The sequence below is a fragment of the Eschscholzia californica genome, unplaced genomic scaffold, assembly GCF_041429995.1.
Source record: "Eschscholzia californica isolate CP2 unplaced genomic scaffold, dmEscCali1.0.p SCAF_6, whole genome shotgun sequence".
NCBI lineage: Eukaryota > Viridiplantae > Streptophyta > Magnoliopsida > Ranunculales > Papaveraceae > Eschscholzia > Eschscholzia californica.
Genome location: NW_028238483.1, coordinates 16,132,751 through 16,158,496, shown reverse-complemented (window position 1 = coordinate 16,158,496; position 25,746 = coordinate 16,132,751). Strand labels below are relative to the sequence as shown.

General features: G+C 36.9%; 4 protein-coding genes across 7 annotated transcripts; 2 read left to right on the top strand and 2 right to left on the bottom strand.

The window, feature by feature from the left end:
• The first annotated feature begins 6,177 nt into the window (after positions 1–6,177).
• Positions 6,178–6,784, top strand: LOC147532007 (uncharacterized). Its single transcript, XM_086647025.1, has one exon. It carries the CDS (start codon positions 6,252–6,254, stop codon positions 6,630–6,632), a length of 381 nt encoding a protein of 126 aa, XP_086503151.1. The 5' UTR covers positions 6,178–6,251; the 3' UTR covers positions 6,633–6,784.
• A 472-nt stretch (positions 6,785–7,256) lies between these two features.
• Positions 7,257–10,540, bottom strand: RPA1A (replication protein A 1A). Its single transcript, XM_086647024.1, has 2 exons — positions 9,368–10,540; positions 7,257–9,184 (listed from the first exon to the last, which is right to left on the bottom strand). Exons 1-2 carry the CDS (start codon positions 9,625–9,627, stop codon positions 7,573–7,575), a joined length of 1,872 nt encoding a protein of 623 aa, XP_086503150.1. The 5' UTR covers positions 9,628–10,540; the 3' UTR covers positions 7,257–7,572.
• Positions 10,541–12,430: 1,890 nt separating this feature from the next.
• GC5 (golgin Putative 5) lies at positions 12,431–20,673 on the top strand. Of its 4 annotated transcripts, none has more exons than XR_015227358.1 (20): positions 12,431–12,596; positions 12,914–13,121; positions 13,464–14,368; positions 14,673–14,744; positions 14,999–15,073; positions 15,295–15,409; positions 15,974–16,035; positions 16,142–16,189; positions 16,814–17,098; positions 17,181–17,240; positions 17,355–17,438; positions 17,538–17,603; positions 17,716–17,814; positions 17,923–18,141; positions 18,273–18,390; positions 18,518–19,013; positions 19,164–19,501; positions 19,583–19,696; positions 20,160–20,234; positions 20,333–20,673. XR_015227358.1 is itself a non-coding variant. In XM_086646431.1 (20 exons), exons 2-20 carry the CDS (start codon positions 12,980–12,982, stop codon positions 20,366–20,368), a joined length of 2,856 nt encoding a protein of 951 aa, XP_086502557.1. In that variant the 5' UTR covers positions 12,431–12,596; positions 12,914–12,979; the 3' UTR covers positions 20,369–20,673. The 4 variants fall into 4 exon arrangements, 2 of the variants coding, with proteins under 2 accessions (XP_086502557.1, XP_086502556.1); XR_015227357.1 differs by having other exon boundaries at positions 13,458–14,368; XM_086646431.1 differs by having other exon boundaries at positions 18,518–18,738; positions 19,442–19,501.
• A 1,053-nt stretch (positions 20,674–21,726) lies between these two features.
• Positions 21,727–25,424, bottom strand: VPS2.1 (SNF7 family protein). Its single transcript, XM_086646432.1, has 5 exons — positions 25,201–25,424; positions 24,179–24,309; positions 23,274–23,378; positions 22,318–22,578; positions 21,727–21,969 (listed from the first exon to the last, which is right to left on the bottom strand). The coding sequence occupies exons 1-5, from the start codon at positions 25,235–25,237 to the stop codon at positions 21,832–21,834; spliced, it is 672 nt and encodes a 223-aa protein (XP_086502558.1). The 5' UTR covers positions 25,238–25,424; the 3' UTR covers positions 21,727–21,831.
• Between the last annotated feature and the right edge of the window lie 322 nt (positions 25,425–25,746).

Below are 25,746 nucleotides of genomic sequence, written 5' to 3'. Positions count from 1 at the left end.
GATAACTAAAAGGGTAAGTGCAATATGGCCCAAGAACAGATTTAATCAATACCGTTCGTCCAGCTTGAGTGATCATTTTTTTTCTTCCAGCCTGACAAGGAATTTTGGAATTTCTCGATGAGCCACTCATGGCTTTTAATGCGATTACCTGGTTTGAGAAGGAGTGCTCCGAGATACTTTGCCTGATCCGTCATGATTGGCGCTTTGAGTTGACTTATAGAATGTTGTTGAATAGGCTCTGTTACTCCTGGGTTGAAAAGAAGGGAAGACTTCTCGAAATTCACCTTTTGCCCCGAGAACTCTTCATACTGAGCAATGAACTGTAAAATATTATCTAGATTTTTTATATTAGCATTTCCGAAGACAATCAAGTCGTCCGCAAATAATAAATGTGTAATACTTGGACAGGCTTGATTGATCTTATACCCTGTAAATTTCTTTTGATTTTCATAATGAGAAATTAAAAGGGAGTGCGATTGGGAGGTAAGAATAAAGAGATAGGGTGATAATGGGCACCCTTGTCTCAAGCCTCGAGAGGCCGAAAAGTCGCCAACTAAATTCCCATTCACCTTAATTTTGAATCGGGTAGTAGTAATACAACACTTTATCAATTTGAGGATCGTATCTTGAAGTCCCGTGGCTGAAAGGACTTTATCGAGAAAGTCCCAGTTGACCATGTCATAGGCCTTGGCCATGTCCATCTTAAGAGAAAAAGCCCCGTTTTTCACTCTAGACAAATTCATCGAATGAAGGAGTTACTGGGTAATGATGATATTATCCATAATTTGACGCCTCTGGAACAAAGGCGTTTTGGGTCCACGTAATATTGTCCTCGAGATAAGGTCTCATTCTATTCGCAATAATTTTCGTGATGAATTTATAAACTGAGTTGCAAAGAGAAATCAGCCTGAAGTCCGAGGCCTTACTCGGGTTCCTAATTTTAGGGATTAAGGCAATCGTCGTCTGATTGAGAGATGGATCAAATTCACCTGTGATGAAAGTATGTTTAATGAAAGTAACGAGTTCAGCTCCTACCACCTCCCAATTGTGTTGGAAAAAGTAGCAAGATAATATGTCCGGGCCTGGGCTTTTCATCGAACCCATCTCCATGACGACAGCTTTGATTTCCTCATCTGATGGAACCCTTGAGATGTGGGTCAGGGCTTCGGCTGAAAATACCTTATATGCATTGATAATCTCAGTTGGTGGATCAGTCACCTGTTCTGCCTGAAATAAATTCTGAAAAAATGTTATTAGTTCTTTTGAGATATCTTCTTCGTTTGTTGAGACTTGTCCTGAGGTGAGACGGAGTTGGTGTATTCGGTTTTTCTGTCGCCCTGTAGACATCGCTAGGTGAAAAGCTTTGGTGTTTCTGTCTCCATTATGGGCCCACTTTAATTTTGTTCTTTGTTCAGCCTTTGATTTTTGAACTTCCTCAAGGTACATTATCTCTTCTTGAATATTACTCTCTGTGTTGAGTAAATCCTCCGTTGGTGTGAGGTTTTGGATATCTGCAAGTCGTTTTCTCAAAATAGTCAGTCTGTTTTTAAGGACACCAAATGCTCGTTTACTCCATACATGGAGAGCATTTTTAACAGATAAAAATTTTATCTAGGAAAGGCTCCGAGCTGTTTTCTTGTAGTCACTGTGTTTGGTCCAGAAAATCTCGAAGTTGGAAATAGTTTTAACAACATTACCCTGAACTGTAAGTTTGAGCATAATGGGTGCGTGGTCACTCTTGTACCTCGGCAGATGAAAGACCCCAGATTCGGGAAATCTTAACAACCAGGAAGCATCACATAAAGCACGGTCTAGTCTCTCCCTAGTCAAATGATGTAAGGCTTTACAGTTAGTCCAAGTGTAAGCTGGACCATTGTATCCAAGGTCCAGCAAATTAGCCTCACTGATGAAATTCTGGAAATTAGGCATAAAGGGAATATTCGAAGAACCTCCCCACTTATCAGAGCTAGAGCTCATGGCATTCAAGTCCCCCATGCAGCAGTAAGGATTGGTCACATTGGCAATTTTAAGGAGTAGGTTGGACCAAAAAAGTTGTATGTCCTGCACTCTAGGGGGACCGTAGACACAGAAAAGGTCCCACGGGTCAGGTTGAGAAAGGGTAGAAATCGTAATATGGATAAAATTTACCGACGAAGAGTTAACTTGAACCTCTAACTCATCAGACCAATGCAATAATAAACCTCCACTTCTACCCGTGGAAGGGACTACAACATAATTAGGTAAATTCGACTTAAAAAAACAAGGAAGTACAACATAATTAGAAATTCTAGTTTCGGAGAGAAATACTAGTTGTGGTTTTGTCGCTCCTAGGAACTGCGAGAGAGTCTCTTTTGTCGGGGCGTTCCCTCGACCCCGACAATTCCAAGCGAAGAGCTTCATGGTACATCCGGCATTTGGGTTGTCGGTACCCGTTCTTCTTGATCCAATAGTAGTTGTCTTGCAGTTCGTTTATAGTGCTTCTTTGATCGTTCCGCCTGATGACCTTCCAGAGAGATCGGTTGGATGTCAGGATCTGGTATTACTGCATAGTGTGTAGCTTGCTGATCCGTCTCAATTGCGTTGGGGTATTCACCTCCCACATTAACCGAGGTTATGCTTCTGATGTCTGAACTTTGCTCCTTTTTATCTGTGACAAGCTAGACAAGAGTTCACCAAAGTTAGTACGAATAGTAGGACGTGGTCCAGTTGGCTCAGGTCCCTCGTTAGATATTTCTGACGCAATGTTCCCATTGGACTCTAGTGAGAGTCGTTCCAGGCCTAAGGAACCCAATTCCCACCTTAGAGATCTAACATTAAAAGGAACTTTAAAATTGTCTTTGTACTTTGGTTCCATAGCTTTTTTAACAAGTTGGTTTTGTTCAAAAGAAAGACGTTGTTTGAGGAGATCTCCAAACGCGAGCATAGTTGGACAGAACTTAATAGTATGTCCAAGATATCCACATGATTGGCAGAATCTAGGGAGTTTTTCCACCCGTATTTCAATAGCAATTAATTTAGTATTTGAAATTTTCAAATAAACAATTTGCAAGAACAGTTTGTTCAATGAGAACTCAATCTTTGCTCTTCCAAATAGGCTTCATTTCGCAGCATCCTCTGGAGTTGTTTGCCTGTAATTTCCTAACGCAGCAGCACACCTGTTCACCGTTTCATAATTGAGTAGTCCTAGCGGGATCCCATGAAATTGTGTCCAAACACATGTAGTATCAAATTTGAGATCTCCTGGAGGACAATCACTACGACATGGTTGTAATACAATAAGTTCCTCCTGGATAACCCAAGGGGAACTCTCCAAGGCTAAATCAAGCTCCGTTGCCGTAATGAATCGAATGATGAAGATATTCTCCTTGACCTCCGTTATCACAAATTTGTTTGGGCCATGAATGACCCTGGCTAATCTCATCATTGCTTGTCCGATGTCTACTTTTGTTGTACTCTGAATCCACACTACTCCTGTTTTGATCATCTCGGAGTCCGTATTCGTATTGGCAGCCGATTCGACCATCGCTGGTGGTTGTTCGATTGTAGTGAGATCTTCAAATTGTTGTAGAAACTGGGTGTTTGACTCGTCCATGATTGATAGTTAAGAAAGGGAAATAAAAGGTAGAAAGAGAACTAAGAGAGACTAAATCTCGAGAATTAAAATCTCCTGTAAAATAGGGAAGAGGTTCTTTGTAGAAGAAAAAAGAGATTCAGGTCCAATGTGTCAGGGCAGAAAGTGAGTTTACAAAGGAAACATTTTCAGTTATTTACAAAATTTGCCACTCGAAAATTACAGCAATGTCATCAACAACTTTCTCTCTAAGCTTTTCACCGTACTTCTCTCTCCTCACGTAACTTCCCTAAATATTTCACCGTACTACTCTCTCCTCGCGTAACTTCCCTCTCTTTACTCCTATTTTCTCTCTCTCTCTCTCTCGTAGTCTTTTTCGCCAATTTTTTTCGTGCTTTTAACAGCTTTCTCTCTCTACTCTTTTACATTTTCTCTCTATTTTTTTTCTTCTTTTTGCAGATTTTCTTTCTTTTTTCTAGATTTTGTTTCCCGTACACATGTTTATTCCCAGAAAAAGTTCTAAAATTTTAAATCTCTTAAAAATAAAAATTATAAGAAATTTCACATGACATTATGAAATTTAGAGTACATTTGAAAATGTACTACACATAATATAATCCCTTAATTAATTTTTTACTACATATAATATAATCCCTTGATTAATTTTATGATATTCTCATAGTGTACAAGACATTTATAAATGTGCTTTGCGTGATATAATTTTTCAAGCGCGAAAGTAGATAATATAACTTTTTTTTCTATACCTTGCCTTCTTAATATGCACACAAAATATTGAAATGTACGGGACATTTAGGAATGTACTCTAAATAGCATAATTTTTCTTTCACATAATTATCTAAATACGGGAACATATATAATATTTACAGGGCATTTAGTACGACGCTTAATATAAATTTTTGTTTCTATACTTTGCCTTCTTAACATAAATAGAAAATTTAAAAATTTACGGGACATTTTCGAATGTACTATAAATAAAATAATTTTTCTTTCACATAATCATCTAAATACGGGAATATATATGATATTTACTAGACATTTACGAATTTATGGTGCATATTGTAATGTAACTTTTTTTTTCTATATTTTGCCTTCTGAATGTACTATAAATAAAATATTTTTTCTTTCAAATAATCATCTAATTGCCGAAATATATACAATACTAAAAACTGGAAAAATACACAATCTCTCCCAATATCATCATTATCATCATCCCAATACATACAAAAATGTCCTATACATTCCTTCCATAACAGAAATTTTTTAAATGAAAATTTATGGGAAATTTTGTTATGTACAGTAGTACATAATGATATGTCCTATACATTTTTTTCAAAATGTATTTTTGTTAATGAAAATTTATATAAAATTTGGTTGTGTAAATTACATTATATAATTTCACCAAAGAGTCTTCAAAGATACAAAAATACCAAAATCTTCTACATCTGACTCTTCAACTATATGACCAAATTTGTTTTAAATCCAAAACCCATATTGTTCTTAATTTTTTTTAACCAACATCTAAACTAGAATTATTCTTAAAAGTATCATACATCGCTCCAGATGTCTTCCTTACCAAGTCAGTGTCACTAAAATATTCAACAAAATTTGAGTCTTGATTTCAGCTCTAAGCCTCTTTGATCTCCAGGCTACAGAAAAAATTTGATTTGAACTTTTTGTTGATTTTAAGCTTGTTATACTGCAAGAGAGATTAAAAAAAACAAATCTAAACTTGGTGATGAATTTCTCTCTCTAAAACTAACGAATCTCTCTCCAAAGTCATAATCTAAACTTGTTGGTTATCAATCTGCATAAAATAATTAAATCTAAACTTTATGCCTTGAAGAAATTTTGATGGGAGAAGTTGCTTTCTTGAAGCTTTCTTGAAGAAAAATCGAACACCCAAAAATCTAGATCTAAAGATTTGGTTACTCATTTGGAAAGTTAGAGTGGAGAGATAATCAAGGAGAGATAAGGGCGTAGAGAGGGAAACAAAAATTAAAACAGAGAAGAGTCAATAAATAAGCTTAAAGGGTGTTTAGGGTATTAGAAGAAATGGACTGTCATTTTTTTTCATGGGCCCAACAAATCGGGGTAAATTTGGACCTGCATCTTATTTTTTTTCTGGCTTGGATGGTTGGCCAATTAAAGGATGGTTTTATGGATCTTTGACTCATTCTTCCTAAATTTATATAGTATTATGGGTAAGGGTATAAAAGTAAAATTTGAAGTTCAGACCTATGAATTCAGATGGAAAAAACAAACACTTCATTGCACTTTTCAGATTCAGTATTTTCAGGTCCAGTAATTTCAGATTCAGTTTTTCAGATTCAGACTTCATAAAAAAAAACAAACTGCACCTAAGTTGGTTAAATTGGCAATTGATCTAGCTTTATAATGTTTTATAATTTATAATATTAAATTTTGCAAAGTAAGGGTATTCTTACCCCCATCACTATGTATGTCAGCAAGTTCGAACACAAAGGATAACATTATCCTCTGAATCTTGAGTATCAGGCAGCCACGTAAGCCAATGGGAGATTTACATGGTGTATGAGATCTCCCAATTTTCCACCTCTCATACTATCTCCTATACAACCCAAAATCACAACCCCTTTAAGAGAAGAATCAATAGAAGAAAAAAAGTTTTAGAGAGAGAAAGATGGCATCTACTTCAATGGCAGTTCAAATGGCAATACCATTAACATCTGCAACTACCCAGAAGAAGATAACAACAATAACATCAAACACCTTCTTCAAGCCATTGCCTGTCAGACAATCAAAGACTATTGCTGTTTCTGCCACGAACTCATCGAGACTTCAAATCAAAGCGTCATTGAAGGAGAAAATGGCAGCAGGCTTGACTGCTGCAACTCTCACAGCTTCAATGGTTATCCCTGAGGTAGCTGAAGCTGCTGGTTCTGATCTTTCTCCTTCCCTTAAAAACTTCTTACTCAGCATCGTTGCCGGTGGAGTTGTTCTTAGTGCAATTCTCGGAGCTATTATTGGTGTTTCCAACTTCGACCCTGTGAAACGAACCTGAAAAATACAAGAACTCGAAATGTTTTGAATTTTATGTTTCTTAGATATACCATCTATCTGTATTTTCATCCTCTGTTTTGTGTTTTTTGGGCTTCATTCCATTTAACATGTAATGATCTGAACATATATGAATTCAGAAATTTGGTTTTAAAATCTCACTTCCACAGGCCTTTCCAGGATATTCAAGACTTTCAAGTCATGATTGCTTTACTCAGTTACCTAATGTGTAAAATTGTTCTAAACTCCGACAACGTTTGGAGTAGCTACTAGTAGTCGCGCAATTTTCCTTACCATGGGCGTGGACCTGCCGAGACCATCTCAGCTTCTCCACCTAACCAGCCTTAGATGGAAGTGTCCCAAGCCCACCCAAAAGGTGTAGCCCAATACGTAGGATAGGAGCTACTTCATGAGTCATGACCATGTCTAGAAGGTCTGCCTAAGCACAATCGGACTAAATTCAACTCACATGTGCCTTCCAGATTTCCCACCACCACTTAAGATAGCATTCAATGATCCATAATTTCCCTCATTAGATAAGTCAAGTCCAACTCAACCCAATTATTCAACGTGAGGTTTTTCTTCATGAACCAACAAATGTAAAAATTCCCAAATTACATCAATGAGCTAATAAACTGAACATAGGAAGATTCAATTGATTTGTTTCACAATTCTATCTATTACAAAGATGGAATAGAACAAACACGTCAACCAAGTAAAACATCTCAACTCTGCTGGTTCTTTTCTCTCCTAAAAGAATAGAGAGCTAAAATCAAGTACACAAAATGATCAATAATTTTCAATCCATATACAGCGCAGTGGTATTATGTGGCACCATAAGCGGTAATATATGCTCCAGAGGTTTATAGTTTCAGAGATTTCTACTCTATCTTCTCAGATAACCTAAAGTACTAAAAAGTTATCCAGTAAAGGAAACATACCGGTTACGCATAGATCCTTGAAATCAAGTCGAGTAGGTATAAACTCTCAGTGGAAGGATTCACTTTCTCTGCCTTAACAACAGTAATCTTCACTTTCTGTTCTTCACCATAACTTTCTTCTTTGATTTTAAACCTGAAAATGAATTGGTTAAAGAGACTATGCCTGATTACTTCAGGAAACTTAGTATCATCTTCCTCTTCGTGTTTTAACCGGTACAATTCTTTTGCCGAGCAACCCAAGATCTCCTCTCCTGTCTCCTGAAAAGCTGTGACCCAAGTAACTCCAGTATGATCTTGTACTTGAGCTTGAAGAAGATATCTGTAATCACACTCCTCAAACTCTTGATTGCACCTGTCACATTGCCATTTCCTATTACTTGACTGCACCACTTTTTTACAGCACTGTCGATCTCCAATCATCAATGGGCAAGCCGTGTAACAAAAAGTGTCTGTTTTAATGAATGAAACTGTTGCTTTAACAGTAACCCAATCAGGCTTATCTGCTCTTCCAAGACCTTCATCTTTAATCTGTGACACAGTTTTACGGATCTCATTCCTTTGACCTCCTTGAATCGTGTCCTTAGAGATGGACAGAGAATTCGTGTTCTTCCCCCCTCCATCGAACCAGTCTCTCAGATCACGGGCTTGAGGGATATCTGGGTTTATGAAGAGCTGGCTGGAAGAAATTGTACCTACTGATTTTCCACTGAAATCACTTACTTTCCCAGCCTTAAGAGCCAAAACTGGGGTTAACCCAGAATCAAGCATCTCTTGCAGTTCCCGACCTTCCTTGTTGCAGAATTCACCCCAAAGAGTTAGCTCAACAGTACGGCCAGATCCATCTTTAATAACAAGGGTTCTTCTCTGTGTCTCCATGCCATTCTTTCTCAAAATAGGAACGGATGGATTAACAGACATTACAATACCAATAACATCAAGTATGGTATTATTCACAATGTTTTCAATCTCATGGATAGAAGTGAATGAAAACTGCTGCTTGGGTATCTGGCAATCCTGAACTTCGCAAAGCTCCAATGTGGAGGTTGCTTCCAAGAAAATCTCCCATTCATTCTTGAGATGGTTAAAGTTTTTCTGAGCAGGTTTTAAGCTTCCTTTTGAGACCAAGTACACTTTACCAACCTCAACAGAGTCATAAAAACGATCAACTACAGCATTGAAGCAAGTCACGCGGATTTCTCCCCCATCAAAATCAAGGAGATCAAAAGAAAAAACCTTCCCATCTCCCCTGGCATTGTTGTAACGCCGGAGATCTCCCTTCGCAGTTACTCTTGCTTTGATTGCCCATCGCCCCTGATAAGGATTCAAGGCAGAAATAGGGATTACTCGAGCAGGAGCGTCATTCTTCATAATCGCACCATGATTTTTGTAATTAGCAGGAGGTTGGTATGGAGGTTGAATGGTCGGACGAAAGCTCTGAGTAGTATTACTAGAACTAATTGAAGCTGAAACATTATTTGAAAACTTAGGTGCTTGTTCTTGTTTATTTTCTACCGGAACTTGCTGTGACTTCGAACCTGATTCATTCGACAACTTTGGGTTCCCAATTATCTCACATTCTGGAACTATAGTTTCCATGTTTAGTACAACAATAATCCTGCCGAAAAAATCAGTGCAATTTCATATAAATGGTTCTTTAAATAGACAATTTGCCAATAACATTAACAATCTTTCTTATAAGAATCACAATATAAACAGGAAAAACATCTACGTCAACCGAGTTGAACCACAAAATCGTTTAATGGAGTTAAGCAAAATGGATAGAGAAGTGAGAACTTACCTCCGATTCTGAACATCACTACAAATATAATCAATCAATTGAACAATCGATCCTTTCCTAACTTTTCCGTTCTTCACTCGATCATTTAACTGAGTTGCGAGCATAGCATTTTGAGTAGAAACTGAATCAGATAAGAGAAGTCGATAACGTTCTTGTGAAGTTCCTATGAGTTTGATATCCAAGATCTGAACAAGAGGTTTCTGATTAACATCACCTTCATTAATAGCCGAAATTGCATTAGGTGTGAGATTAACAGGCATATTGTTGAAATGAACAATGAATCTGAATTCTAGGGTTTACTGGTATAAGAAATGAGAAATCGAAAATGAAGAATTCAATTTGATGGATTCGTACTGAAATAGTGAAATTAGAAGAACAGAAATCAATGAAATCATAAAAGAACCGGATCTGAATGTCCGAAGAGAGAAATTAGACACGAATGTTTGTGGAAACTAATCTCACAGGTGAGGGTAAAGATCTTTGGGTTCAAATTTAGGTATACAGGATGAAGAAAAAAGTCAGAGAGGAGAAGGTTATCATTAGGGTTTTGAGAGATTTTAATGGCGGAGAAGTGATGAGAAAAATGGAGCGAACCGACTTGGATGTTTGAAAAGTACTTTCACAACAAACTTCGTACGGATTACCTATTTGCCCCAACTACTTCCACATATATCAATGTAATCTTAGGGGTACGCTTTGGAAAATAAAAATAAAAAATCTGGCTTTGCAAAAAATTTGGTGGAAAATCTGATTTTTTTTTTTTTTTTTGCAAACACTCCCTTTACTTCTTCTCTTCACGGCGGGAAGAGTAGTAGGCTTTGAACCAAATATTAGTCAGTTTTAATCAGTCAAGAAGTCACTATACTGATTCGTGTGGCACATAATGAATCCCCACCTGCGCACAAGCAAACCTTGAATAAAACCAACCGAAAAGTGGACCCGAAAAAAGTACGCCATTTGAGCCCAACTCTAACCAGGGAGATTGTTGGGAGTCGACAAGAGAGAACGCAGTCTTGAGAACGTGAGAAATCTGTTTGCTCGCATAAAACTTTGCCTTAGCATGAGGGCAAGGAGAGAGATCAACCCAAGTAAAGCCTTCCACCTGAACCCTAGAGCAGGGAGGTATGCAGAAGTATGAGCTCTACCGTGCCTGAAAAGAATAACAATTACATGGAGAGTCAGATATCACGAAATATTCACTTTTCATATACAAGTCATTATTAGTAGAAGATATGACCATGTTAGAAGATACATACGTGGTCTGAGATTATCCTCTAGTGTCCATGCGACGTGGCTAACATCAAGAGTTGGTGATTTACCACCGTTGTGCAAGTCTATATAACCAATGCATGTTTTCCCTTAAAAGATATTGAGTTTTTAATGTCTCAAAGTCAATTGTTTTCCATGTGCAATACACTCAAACAAACGTCGAAATGTCTCATAGTCAATTGTTTTCTAACATCATGGCATCATTGCGAATAAAAATTCGATTGGAGGTCCCAACGTTGATTTCTTAGAGACTTTCGGGAAACAACTATCCGACATCATCACTTTGGCGCGAAAGTAAGGGGTTCGTCATCATGAAACCGTCAACACCATTTTATCAATCGAAATCGTCAGATTGAATAAACCCTATAGAGAAATCCACAAAGTAAAGATGGCTTGATGATGGACGAATTTGGGTGGTTGCTTTGTAATCCTAAAGAGTGAAAAAATAGAAAAATACGAAAAAAATTAGGGATATTCATCGTATCAGTTGATTTTACCCCGAGTGAATTTATTTAAAAACTACGAAGGCCAAATTCTCATTTTAGACCTTCCGCCAATGGATGATCATCTTCGGATGGAAGGTCCATTTTTTTGCCCAAAGTGGACTATAAGTCCACGAGTTGAGTTAGAAACCTTAATTATTACACCTAAAACTAATTGGAACCAGTTGGTCCGTCCCCTTGTGTTGTCGGTGGGGATGGTGCACATGTCTATTGGCACCTCCATTGTAATTTCAGTAAATTTTGCTAGAGCTTCCCTTCTTTTTTTGAAACTTTGAATGAACAAATAAAAGGGATTCAGGTAACATGCTCGGAAAGAAAACACAAAAAAGATGCATTCTTTAAATTATCATACCCCTGGTCCTGCAATATAGAAATTGGTCTCAGCCAACATGACATACAAATGCCACAAGTTTTATCGCTGCACTCCATTCACATGCTCATAAAGAGACAATCATTTGTATCCTACAAAAGACATCCAGAAACAAACTTCCTGAAACATATGTTTTTTTAATTGAGTCAATATATTCAAAAGATATTTACAGTGGGAAATTTTTTTTTTGATGAAAACAGTGGGAAATTGTGTGAGGTTACATGATACGACATTAGTGCCTCCCAGTTATACATGAAATCTGTTTACATTATATGTTAATTGCATTTTCGAGTTCTACTCCGATAATATATAATGGAGTATATTATCTGAAATTGAAGCTCAGTTGTACGAAAGGTGGTTTACATTTGATACACTTGATGGTTTTTTAACATAAACTCCAAAAAGTCATATATGACCCTGTAAGTGTTAGAGATTGAGTGTCCCATTGGAGATGATCTAAGTTACACAATGATGGTTTACTCTTCTAAATTACACACCACTGATCACATGGCATAAATCTCCATGTTTGAAATCTATAGTTCCCAAAAAGGTCATTCTTGGTGTTGTGCCTCTAAAGACGCCCCGCCTTTTTGCTCAGGCCTACTTTCACACTTGGCATTCTCTATGGGTCTCATACTAGCCTCGTTCGTGTTGTTCAAGTCCAACAGAGATTTTGCGTAGTCCGAGCGCCGTCGGACTTGCCTAGTCCATGGATGCGCCAAGAGTGTAGGCGGGCGCCTATAGACGCTTCTTTTTTCTTGTGAAATCTGAAATATCAGGTTCCAATTATTATCCGGTTCCAATTTCGGGGGGAGTAAATCGGTGCAATTGGTTAACGAGTGAACCCGATTCATGACCGGCGCGATCTTGTTCTTTTGTGTGCGACGAAGGTATAAAAAAGATACCCGATTTCAATGTCCAGAGGTTGATGAGTTCTTCATCGAACTCTTTCAAAATTTCTTCTGATTCTTTTTATTTCTCCAGTTTTGATTCAAATTAATCAGCAGATCTGTCCTCTGAAACCCTAACTTTTCAATTCTTCTCACATTAGTGAAAAAACTCATTGAATCGAACCAAAGAGAAGAAGGTAAATATTTCTATTTCTAGATCCTACGTTTTTCGATTCGATCTCTCTCTCTAGAAATAGTGCAATTAACTTTTCTTATCATTTATCATTATGTGTTAATTAGCTAAATAATACAATTTTTCACTTTGCAATCGATCTGTTTATCCAATTTCTTATGTGTGTCTAAAACTGCTAGAATTTTATGAAATATGGAGATTTTTTTGTTGCTTTTTGATGGATTTAGTATTAGGGTTTGATCAGTAAGCTCATATAGTTCTTCATGTAGGAAATTGGATTTGTTTACTGACTTCGTTTCTCTAATTGATGTTTAATTCTAGGGATTTGATGCATCTGACCTTGGAAACTGAGTTTTCTTTGAGGTAAATTCATTGTTTGATTAGAAAATGGCGTGGTTAGGGAAAGTCTCTTTGGGAGGCTTCCCGGATCTAGCTGGTGCTGTTAATAAATTTAGCGAGAGTGTGAAGAGTATCGAAAAGAATTTCGATAGTGCACTTGGTCTGGAGGAGAGGTCTGAATCCGGTGAAGGTAATTAGTTTTTCATTCCTATATTACTATATATGAACTTAAAATTATAATTCAGTTAGACTTGAAATAACTAAAATCGTTCGTTCACATAGATTTTTGTTGTGTTTAGAAATTGATTATTGGGACTTTTCGATTAGTTCTTGTTTTATGTTCATGGGAATTAAACAGATAACCTAAGACATTGTTAATATTTGAGGAATTAAATCAGATTAACGTCCTTCAGGATTTTCTTGTTTTCTTTTTCTTTGTGACGAGAGATTCTGTTGGTATTTTTCTTGGTCCTTTGATGTTGGGACTAATCATTCACCCATATTTATTGAATTATGTGAAATTTAGCTTCAGGATTATGGCCTTCAGCATCAGATAGGAAAGCACTATTTGAACCAATGATGGCGTTTATGGGGCAAAAAGGTGATGAAGAGGAAGAAGAAGGTGAAGACGATGTTGAAACGGAAAAGGCTGAATCATCAGGGGTTCCTTCAGTTGAAGAACATAAAGGGGTTTCTTCTGAAGATGAACCACGAACTGTCACTGAACAAACTTTAGTCACTGAAAAAGACAATGAAGCACCTGAAAACGAAGAGAATAGGAAGGATCATCAAACTGAAGTCACATCAAATGAAGTCACAGATCTTCATAAAGACAATTCACAACCTAAAGATACTGAGAGAATTGACTCACCTAGTTCCCCACAACAGATGGAGCCAACAAATACGGGAACTAGTGAAGAATCACCTCATTCAGTCGAGTCCTTACCCAGAGTTGACGCAGTAGAAAAAGTGGAAAGTGAAGTCTCCATTGTGCAAGAAGAGTTACATCCAGTTACTGATTCACACGAAGATAAGCCTGATAGGGGAAGCATCTCCGAAAGAGGTCGAAAAGAGCAAGAGGTAGTTGATGATGACCAGATTGGATCTGAGAGTGTTGCTTCTGAGTCAGGTTCGACTAAATCAACGGGTGCTGATGATGCAAAAGAACAGCCATATGATCATTTGCCAATTGTACCATCTTCAGATCCGACTCAAGAGTCGGCTGCTGTATCTGTTGCCCATGAAATTGAATCAAACATCAACTTGATTGAAACAGGCAATCAATCAAATGATATAAATAGTGATACCAAGGAGCAACAATTACGTTCAGTATCCGATGTGTCTGAGCTTGTAGATGCTGCACTTGAAATCGAAACTGTGAAGACTGAATTGAAAATGATGGAAGCTGCACTGCAAGGAGCTGCAAGACAATCTCAGGTACTTGATATTCTTATATAACATTCCTTTGAGGAAATCAGATTTCTTTTAGCATTTATGATTTGGATTCTCTAGGATAACTGTTACTTTTCATCTCACGTTGCTTTTTACTTGGGTACATTTGTTCTCATCCAATTTTTTGATTTGTGTTAGTTGGACGACTTTACCTTGTTAATTGTGATCTTCGTTTCTCATGATTTTTGTTTGTAACTATGAAAAAGTACAATATTTTCAAACCTTTAACTTGACATCTTTTTGGAATTCTATAACCCTCTAAAACTTTCTCCCTTTGATTATTTTCCAGGCAAAAGCTGATGAAATTGCAAGGTTAATGAACGAAAATGAGCTGCTAAAGGCGGCAATTGAGGATCTGAAGGTAGTAATGGGAAATCCAAAAACAATAAAAAAATTATTTTATGTTTGGTTTCTAACATACGTATTCCTTCCTTTTTATGCCTTTATCATATCAAACTATCATGTTCTTTAGGTCATTGATTGACTTTCAGGACTCTTTAGTTGAAACTACTTCCAATGTTGTTTTGTTGGAATTTTTACGTCTTCTAATGGTGAAGTTTCAAGAAAGGATTTTTTTTTGTTTCAAGTTTGTTGACGAAGCTTTATGCAATACAGAGAAAATCCAATGAAGCAGAAACCGAGGCCCTCAAAGAGGAATACCATCAAAGGGTGGCAGTTCTTGAAAGGAAGGTACTTGTTGCTGAAGTAACTAGTAGTAATTTACTTAGAGAAACAGTGGAATTTGGAACTGTTCAATGTTCATAATGCATGAGTTGTTGCTTTCTTTACTCATTTTTTCTACAGCAAGTTTTGCTTCCATTAGTTTATCAAAGCCTTCAAGTTTAACTTTTGTCAAAGGACACTATCATATGTCTGTCTCTTAATAAATTAGGTTATCCCTCTTATTCCAGGTTTATACTCTCACCAAGGAGAGAGATACACTAAGGCGAGAACAAAATAAAAAAAGTGATGCTGCTGCTCTTTTGAAAGAAAAAGATGAGATTATCACGCAAGTAATGGCTGAAGGTAGATTTCTTTAATGTCTTAGAATCTGTGTGATGCTATTGCTCAATTTTCCCTCTCTAGTATCGGAAACATGGTTTATCCAAAAAAGGAGGAGTCACTCACAGAGGATGAACATGATGACACTGCCACCAGTACCTCGGTATTTAGTTTTGACTCGTTTAGGTTTTTCTGGAAATCATCCGCAATTATTTGGCAAATAGATGATGGATTGAACCAAATGTGTCCCCATGAATAGGTGTAAAGGCCAGGACCATTTTTCGAAATCATAACACGTAAATTTTTCCATTATAGTCATGGTGAACATGGCAGCTCGAGTCTAAGTTAGGACAATCAAGAGTTCTAAGCTGTTCAATAATGCTGATAAAGTGACAAATAGCTTAGTGCTGATTATAATCTAAAAGACGTAACGTATTGAATGAACATTACAATTCTGTTAAAACTGTGTGTTTCAATTTGAGTTGTTGGACATTACTGTTAAAAAAACAGAGAACTTAATAAGTCTCAATTTTAGCATGGGGCACTCTCTTTAGATGTTTATCGTGAATCCGATTGTCATCCTTCCAGGTGAAGAGCTCTCCAAAAAGCAGGCCACCCAGGAGTCGACTATCAGGAAATTAAGGGCACAGGTTTACAACTAGCTAGTTTAATTCTATACTCATAAGGAAGTCAATCCGTTTGAAATTTTCACAGTTTAATCCAAAATATTTTTTTCTTGTATTCTGTGAAAGCTAGATCAGAGAGTTTGAAGAAGAAAGGAAAGGGTTAACTACCAAACTTCAGGTATCAATAGAGCAGAGTTTTTGTATTTTTCCATCTATTAATTGGTCATTTAAACAAACAGAAAAGGTTGTCCTCTTCTCATTGATATTAGATACTTTATGATTACTTCAAGGTTTCAAAAAAGAAAGATGTTTTATGTGTGTCAGCAACTATTAGATCTTTTCTTTCCGAAAAATAAACTGTACAAGAGTATGGTGTGGCATGCGCAAAAGAGCGAATTATATCTTCGAAAACCAAACTGGATAGTGTGATCAAAGTTTGGCTTCTCCATAACCTTTACTAAAATGCAAGATGCAACTCCATATGTAGGAAGACAGGTCCAATATTTGCCAGTCCTTCAAATGTTCCTCCGGTCATGGTTGTTATGGAACCACTTTGGACCTGCTTATTGCACTGTAAAAGTTTCCCACTGTAGTTGTAAATTGTAAAACATTAATGATGATTGTGTCGCTACATTTACAAAGATCCAAGTTCAACAATCACCCGTTCTTCCGGTGATTATGTTTAGTACAGTCGCTTCAAACTTAAAGTTGCGTTTCCTGTTCGAATAGAACAATTGTAGACGGTTACAGCAAAGAATCACATGTCCTTTAATGATGAATGTTACATTTTTAATGTACCCAGGGAGAAGAAAACAAGGTAGAGAGTATTAAGAGAGACAAGGCAATGACTGAAAAGTACTTGCAAGAAACAATAGAAAAACATCAAGCTGAACTTGCAGATCAAAAGGAATACTACACAAATGCTTTAAATGCTGCCAAGGAGGCTGAAGCATTGGCAGAAGCTAGAGCCAATAAAGAAGCCAGGTCTGAACTTGAGTCTCGCTTGAGAGAAGCCGAGGAACGAGAAAGTACATTAGTTCAAACGCTTGAGGAGCTGAGGCAAACTCTTAGTAGAAAGGAACAACAGGTAGCAGTTCGGTCTAATCCATTTATTGGTTTGAAATTATTTTAAAGAGTGTAATATGGTTTACCTTCTCGGATGATTTTAGGCAGCATTCAGAGAAGATATGCTCAGAAGAGATATCGACGATCTTCAAAAGCGCTATCAAGTTCGTTAAATCTTCTCCTGATTGTGCTATTTCTTAAGTGCTTAATATGTTTAACTTGATTAAAATAATGGTATTAGACATTACTAAATGACATTGATGCATCTTATTATGCAGGAAAGTGAACGTCGGTGTGAAGAGCTAGTTACCCAAGTTCCCGAGTCTACTCGGCCACTTTTGAGGCAGATTGAAGCTATGCAGGTTATGATTCCTATTTCAGGGCAAGATGCCTATTAAGTGCGTAATTAACTAGTGGTTTCAGGATTGACTCTGGGTATTACTTTTATGAATGATTTACAGGAGACAACTGCACGAAGAGCGGAAGCTTGGGCTGGTGTTGAGAGATCCCTAAACTCTAGACTTCAGGTATAGTATTTCTCAAAAACCATTTATTGCTTAAAACTATATCCGAGAGACTGCATCTCCATTCACTTTGTCATTCTAAGTTTCGTTTTTTTCTTCACTTCTGGTTATTCAGGAGGCAGAGGCCAATGCTGCAGCTGCTCAAGAAAATGAGCGAGCTATGAGTGATCGCCTTTCTCAGACCATCTCTCGAATGGCTGTTCTTGAAGCACAGGTTAGTTGTTTTTATCTGGATAACTGGTCATAAATTCTGTTGTCGTGAACATCTGAATTTCCGAATGTTATCTTACTCGTATAATAATAATTATTATTATTTTTTCAGGTTTCATGTCTTAGAGCAGAGCAAACACAGTTAAGCCGGTCTCTTGAAAAGGAAAGGCAAAGAGCATCGGAGAATAGGCAAGAATATCTTGCAGCACAGGAGGCAGTTGCCTCTTATGAAGTTCGTGTAAATCAACTCGAAGAAGAAATAAAAGAGCTTAAGAAGAAAAACAAGCAAGAATTGAGGGACTTAATGGCAGACAAGGAATTGTTGCAACAGGTAACTTTGGCTTTAGTGAATGTCAATTGCCAAGGATATTATGTAATGCTTCTATTATGTACTTTTATTGAGATATTTTTGTGCAGAAATTTTTTCTTGTAACACTTACACTAAAGACCTTAATTCTTCAGGACCTGGACCGAGAGAAAACCGCTAGACTGGATTTGGAAAGGAAATCTCGTCTCCAGACGTCGTCAATAGCAGACCAATCTCCTTTGATGAAGAACGTGAACCCTTATCTCGAAAATGGTAGCCATTGTTTAATTTACTCGAGAGTAATGCTTGTGGTTTCTCCATATTTATTCCTTTTATTTCAATTGGTATATTACCATATATCTGTTTTCTGCTTCAATTTGTTTTCCTCATTTTTGTGCAGGGGACAACTCCATGAGAAAGCTTTCAAGTGCTGGAAGCCTAAGCAGCATGGAGGAGAGCTTTTTCTTGCAAGCATCTTTAGACTCATCTGACAGTTTCTCTGAAAGGAGGCAGAGTGAAGCAACCATGACTCCGTACTATTTGAAGAGCATGACACCAAGTGCTTTTGAATCTACACTTCGCCAGAAAGATGGTGAACTTGCATCATACATGTCTCGTTTGGTATGAGTTTTTTGTTTCTCTTTCCTGTCTCCTTTTTCTTTAGTGGTACACACATAAAATGGTCAAGGATCTCTTACCTAAAAGAAAAAGCCTATGATTGTTCTCCAAAGGAAACAAGCAAGATATTATATTGAAGAACTGTATTCTGATGAGTAAGGAGTAATCCTGTGGAAGTATTCCTTATGTGCTGGGTACTTTTTTAGGTTATCATCTCAAGTATTCATTCATCTAGGTCAGGTTACGAATTATTTAATTGTGTTCCCACTACCATTCAGGTTCTTCAACTCAGCTCTTCCTGATGAGTAAGGAGTAATCCTGTGGAAGTATTCCTTATGTGCTGGGTACTTTTTTAGGTTATCATCTCAAGTATTCATTCATCTAGGTCAGGTTACGAATTATTTAATTGTGTTCCCACTACCATTCAGGTTCTTCAACTCGGCTCTTATGATTGTAGAATCAGGTCTCTGTTCTCACGGCATGGGAATCAATTATTACAGGGATAAAAGTTCTTGTCTGTGTGTGTATATATGCTGTTTCAGAGTCGTTTGGTAGTAACAAATACGAAAACACGTTATATGTAGGCAATTGCTTTTTGAAGCAGCTCAAAGGATGTTCTTGCGCTGCTTATCTTCCTTATGATCAAGCATTTTGTTTATATCATGGCCTTTATTCATCAACTCTTTTTTGCTTTTATTATTGGTAGGCATCCTTGGAATCTATTCGGGACTCTCTTGCTGAGGAGTTGGTTAATATGACAGCACAGGTGCGTAAATAAAATATCCATTTTATTTTGTTTTGTTACCCAACCAAACGATCTAACTGAAAAATCTTTGGCTCTTTGCAGTGCGAGAAATTGCGTTCGGAGGCTGCTATTCTGCCTGGTATTCGTGCAGAGTTAGAAGCTCTTAGACGGAGACATTCTGCAGCACTTGAGCTCATGGGTGAGCGTGATGAAGAGGTAATACATTATCCTTCTCTTTGGTCAAATTTCAAACAGATGCATATTCTGCTATTCCTACCTGATACTACAATTTCTCGTACCATTTATGAATTATAATTTAATTCCTGCTATTCGATGAAGTTCTAATTTAATTCCCAAAGTTAACATAAATATTAAACTTCGTCCAGAGAAATTTTATAATAGAGAGTTTGAATACTCATCATTGTTAAAACTACAATGTCATTGTCAAATATGTGTATGTGTGGACTAACTAAAAATTGGTTCGAAATTTTTTCTGCATTCTACTTGATATAGTCTGTAGTATCACAACATAAGTTGGGTAATTGACATGCCTCTATTGACTAGACTTAGGGTCATTTCTAGGTATTTTTTTTCCGAGAGCCACATAAATTTGTATCAACTAGAACAGATATGGACATTTCAATTTCTGAAATTCCCGAAACTACATGTCTTTATGCAGTTGGAAGAACTCCGAGCAGATATCATGGATGTGAAGGAGATGTATCGAGAGCAAGTAAACTTACTTGTAAATAAGGTACTCGAATATTCCTCTAGAATCGTTTCATACTTTTGTTTGTTTTTCATAGTTTTAGTTTTCTCACTTGACAAATCCTATCATTGACACTTCGACAGATTCAGATATTAAGTTCGTCGATTGGTGCTTCTTGATCCATCTAAGGTTTGTCAGGTTGTTTTAAAACTTATCGAGGCATTGTATATCTAAGCAAACGCATTCTCGATCGAAGAAATACATCACCAACCCCCAGGCAAAATAAGTATCGGACTTGCCTTCCTGTCTATGATGTTGTTATTCCCTGAGGCAATGCATTTTGAAGATACCAATCCAACTGAACTGTTTCTCTTGTCGATTTATAAACCTTTTATCTTCTTTTTCTGTATTGAGTTAATCAACTATTAATTATATGTGAAAGAAACATAATACAACTTTTTGTTTATGCGAAATGGTACTTTTTCATGGAAATACTGATGTAACTGTTCTTTAGATTAGGTTCTTACTCGAAACCTTGTCTTTTTCGATCTCTATTTTCTACTGATCTCATACCTCTGATTCTTATTTCTTTGCACGAAGAGTGGAGTTCTTTAACATTGTTTTTTTTAGTAAAATTCTCCATCCTTCCCTCATCCCCGCAGTTCAGCTTCTAAAGTTTCCAACTTCAAAGGGAAAATAATGTCTTATGACATGATAGAAAGCCCTACATGTAAAACATAAACTTTCCTCTAAAGAAAACCTTAAACTCTCTTCTGTTATAAGCAACAAAGGATGAAAAACCCTAAACTCTTTTGCAACAAGCAACATGGAGTTGAAGAACCTTAAATCCTCTTCAAACATAAGCAACAAGGAGATGAAAAGCTTCAAACCCTCTTCTATAAAAGCAAAAATGGATTAGTTAAAACACTCTTCTATGATGAAACAAGAGGGTGAAAAACCTTGAATCCTCTTTTATCATAATAAAAAATCAGGATGCAAAACCTTATACCTCTTTTATAACAAAGCATCCAAGGGGCAAAACCTTAGCCCCTCTTCTATAATAAGCAACGAGCTGAAGTTATAGACGTGGTGTGGTTCAAGTTAAACCTCGATTCCATAAACAAGGAGACGCAGAAATATTTAGGGATGCAAAATCCTATACCTCTTCTATAACAAAGCATCCAAGGGGGACCCTCTTCTATAATAAGCAACGAGTTGAAGTTAACGGCGTGGTTCGAGATAAACCTCGATTCCAAGGAGATGGATAAATATGTAGGATCGGAATCCTCCAACTTGACACGGGGCAAATCTCACCCCATTGGCCAAAAATAGTTTCCAGTATGGCCGTTCTTATTTGAAGACCCATGCACTCATGAAACTTATCAACAGTGTTCTTGAGTGTAACATTCAAAGATAGTATCCATATTCTTTACAGATTGAGTACTTAAACCCAGAAACCGTACTAACCAAACAAATGTTTTTAAGTCATAGAATCATAACTAAGAAAATGCAACCCTGAAGGAAAATCATAGAAATCTTTACAGTATCAAACAAGAATTTATTAGAACTTCTGCAAATTGGTGGCTCTGTTTTCACAATCTCGGTCATGTTTATTTATGAGTATTATACAATGCAATAAAGATTACATTTTTCTTAGATTATCTAACCTTGCTTGTAGGTCATTATCGATTCCGCTGTCCTCATTTCCAGTTGATTCAGTCTGTGCAACTTTGTTCTTCACAGCCGGTGCAGTCACGGCTGATGCAGGTGCATTCACAAGCTGAAAATTTAATTTAAACATATAGATAGTCAGCATTGTTTCTCGTACATCAGAGAACTCTACCTACTAAAATACGTATTCATATTTGATCACGTTGACGTTTAAACAACAGGTGAAATGATTTTTCTACCTGATGTAGGTTACCATTATTACGGGAAAACTTCTAAAGGGTTTTCCTAGTGGAAATGAAGTAGTAGAAAAGAATAGAGAAACATGAAGAAATAGTAAAACACCAAAGTAGTAGTAATATACCATGAAGTAACACATTACAGCGAGTGGTTTGAAAACATTTGTCGGTAGTAACACAAAGGTAGCAAAAAAAGATAAACATGAAATATAGTAATATACCTCTGAGTTGATATCAATTCCAATCTCATCAAGAACCTGACTCACAAGATCTTCCGTTTCCTCCTCTTCCTCGTCTCCTTCCAAAGCATCATCAATAGCATCTCCCATCATCTCACTCGTCATTTCCATCTTTTCGTTCTGCCTCTCAAACTCTTGCATTATCTTCTGCAATTGAGGCAAGTTCATTTGTCTATTCATCTGTCCCATCGCCTTGGTGACACCTTTCATGGCCTCTCCCATTGCTTGTGTTGATTTCAACGTCTGGGGTATTCATAGCAGGAAACCAATTCAGTAGTGAAACTCAACTAGCGAAAAAACCTCTGGGAAAAATGAACTCTTTACAACCTCAAGCTTAGTATGAAATACCACAAGCTTCCATTGGACCACAATATATGATAATATTGGATCGACAGTTAGGTCTCTTGCGGTTTTGCCTAGTAATTGGTTTGCGTTTCGTGGTATTGTTTCATTACTAACATAAGAGCCCGAAGGATATAACAAACCATAGGATTGATCCCATAGCAATGAAGGATCATAGCGAACTGCTCTATATTTTCCTTTCCTCTTTTTTCCAAAATCAAAGCCAGATGTTAACTTTAATATGAGGGTTAAAACGGTGATCTGAATAGTGTGATACAAATGTACTGTACTAAAGATCTACTTTGGTTTGCGACTACACAAAGTGGCGAACGCCACATGCCCAGCATTAAAAAAAAACTCAAGAGTCATGCATCTAGCATCTATGACGGCCTCCCTTCCATCGTCTATACCATTTTTATATCCCCACTAAATAAGCATAAATGTCGATATTTCAAGATAAAACATTTGATGAGCAATGAGAACTCAACCGAAAAACACAGGTTGCAAAAAGAAATCCGAAACATGAAGTCCTGCTTTTCTGCAATATATTGAATAGCAACTGCAAACTAAGCAAAATAAGCAAATGCAAACTATACCTGAATTCTCAGAGATACACCTTGGAGTTGAGATTTCAGCTTGTAGAATTTCTCAATCTGATGTCGTGTTCGTATAAGGTCTTTTGCCATCACTTTCACAGCTCCCTGCACCAGAATTTATAATAAGTTCAGGAACTAGCTAAATTTTTATAAGATCATCTACTTCTGCCAAATAAACAATGTTATAAAACATGCTCCTTAATCCTCATTAAAGATTATAAGAGAAACCTAATTGCAAATAGTGGTCATAAGATATACAACTTTCAAAATTCCTAAACGTTCTTTTACATAAGAGTACATGATCTCAGTAACTTACCATGAATACTTATTTGGTACCAACATTAAATATGAAGAGGGGTAAATTTTACCAACAAAATATCACATGTGAACACACAAGTCCTGTACTATCGATAATTCCATATACTGCACTAGCCTTTGGGCATAGAGAAGAGTTTTACTGAGGCTTGAGTCTTATATGGTGGAGTAGGTGGACAAAAAGCATAAACAACTCGATCACAGATCTCACATGTTACCATATTGTGAACCTCAATGACTCCACCGAAAACAAAATCAAGAACACTTGGTAAGTGATGCTATTAACAACACGGGCCACATAAAAAATAAAACATACGTTCAGAAGAAAAAACAACACCAACTTCTGCACCACCAGTCTTATGAAACCGTCATCCATGACAATTTCACGGGAATCTGTATGCGTTTTCATTGCCGATAAGGATCGACAGTGTCAAAGATTGGGAAGCAGTACATGAGGCTGTCACCGATAATTACTCACCTAGCGGGGTCCCAAAAAATGATAAAAAGACCCAAGGATGTCCACCACAGAATCACAACAATGCATATGTTCAAGAATCCAACAGAATAGATGTCTGAGAAGAATAGTGTACCATTTGTCCTTGCTTAGCAGTTTTCTTTATCTCCGTAATAAGCTTCTTCTCTTGTGATTGTAGACCTTGTCTCTCCCTTTCAATTTCTCTGATAGATTTGTCTAGCATTCTCTTGTTTTCCCGCAGAAGCTCTACACAGCAAAATCCATATATAAGAATGTCTGCTAACTGTATGAAATTTTATTTTCCACACAACAGTGCACGTGTATTACAATGCTAGAGCATAGTTTCTATATAAGTAGGCGGAAACATAAACCCAACTGTGCTTACTTAGGTCAACTTCAATAGTTCATTATAAACTTGAAAGCAATAATTATCTTAAGCTTAGTCGATTACTGGCTACTACTCGAATTTTGTGTGTTGATGATTAAGATCCAATATGGAGATGCCCACAATTTAAAGATTGACAGACTATCTGCCGACAATTTCAGGCATCTATTTGGGAGTTTATTTATCGAGTAATGCTAGTGAACAAGAAAAACTAGGCAGACTCTGGACAGAAATAGTACGTGACTTGCCGTGATTCCCAATTCAGTAGATTAGAATCATGGAAACCACGAATCACGGCAAGCCACATACTATTTCTGCCCAGAGTCCGCCTAGTTTTTCTTGTTCCCTATCATTTTCCTTTTTGAAATCAACTAGTACACTTAAAGAACTTTAAAGAATTGAAAACTTTGCTCTTTCTAAACTACTGCTTATAAAAATTAGAACTTGATTTTCTTTAGCAATATCTTAGTGAATTGATTGATCCCCATGATAATTAATCAAAGAAGCTAATTTACAACATATTTCATTTCTTTTTTAATCTAGGGTACAAAATAAAGAGATCAATTAACATATTCAAACAAGTATATCTAGTTGGTTCATCATGAACTCAACAATCAAATAATCAAACTATTATTCTCAATCGTAATCAGTTCGAATAACAAGTCAAATAATTTCATCTATTTATGATAATAATAATAATAATCAAGTGATGAAATTGAAGAGAAAAAAAGATAAGAAAAAAGTATATATACCGGCAGGAGTTTTTCTACTACCGAATAGGAAACTCATCTTGCCAAAAGTCTATGAATTGACTCTTTTTCTCTCTCTAGATGCTGAATAGAACTAACTCTCTCTCTCTCTCTCTCTCTCTATTTCTCTGTAAATTGCCTCTTCTTCTCTCTCTAGATTTTGGTTTTGCGTAGATCTTCCGTTTTCTCTTTTCAACGCGTATTGGGGTTCCAGACGGATACAGAATAAACCCGGGGAAAGGAAGAAGAAGAAGGGCTTAATTCGGGTGTGGATCCGGGTCACACGGTTTCACCCGTTTAACAAATCCCACCCGACCTTTTACTCCATAGGCCCAGTCGTTGAGTTCCCAAATATTGCCCATTCTAAAGGCGCCTTTGTGTGTGTGAAGCAATCTGCACTTGTTGTCCTACTAGATCTAACTGCCAGAAAGCCAACGTTATTTTGATTTTTGTCGTTTGATCTAGAGTGGGATGTGTTTAATACCTCTAACGGAAGTTTTTGGTCAACACTTGGTTGCCCAAGTGGTTCAAAGTGTTGACATAAACTCA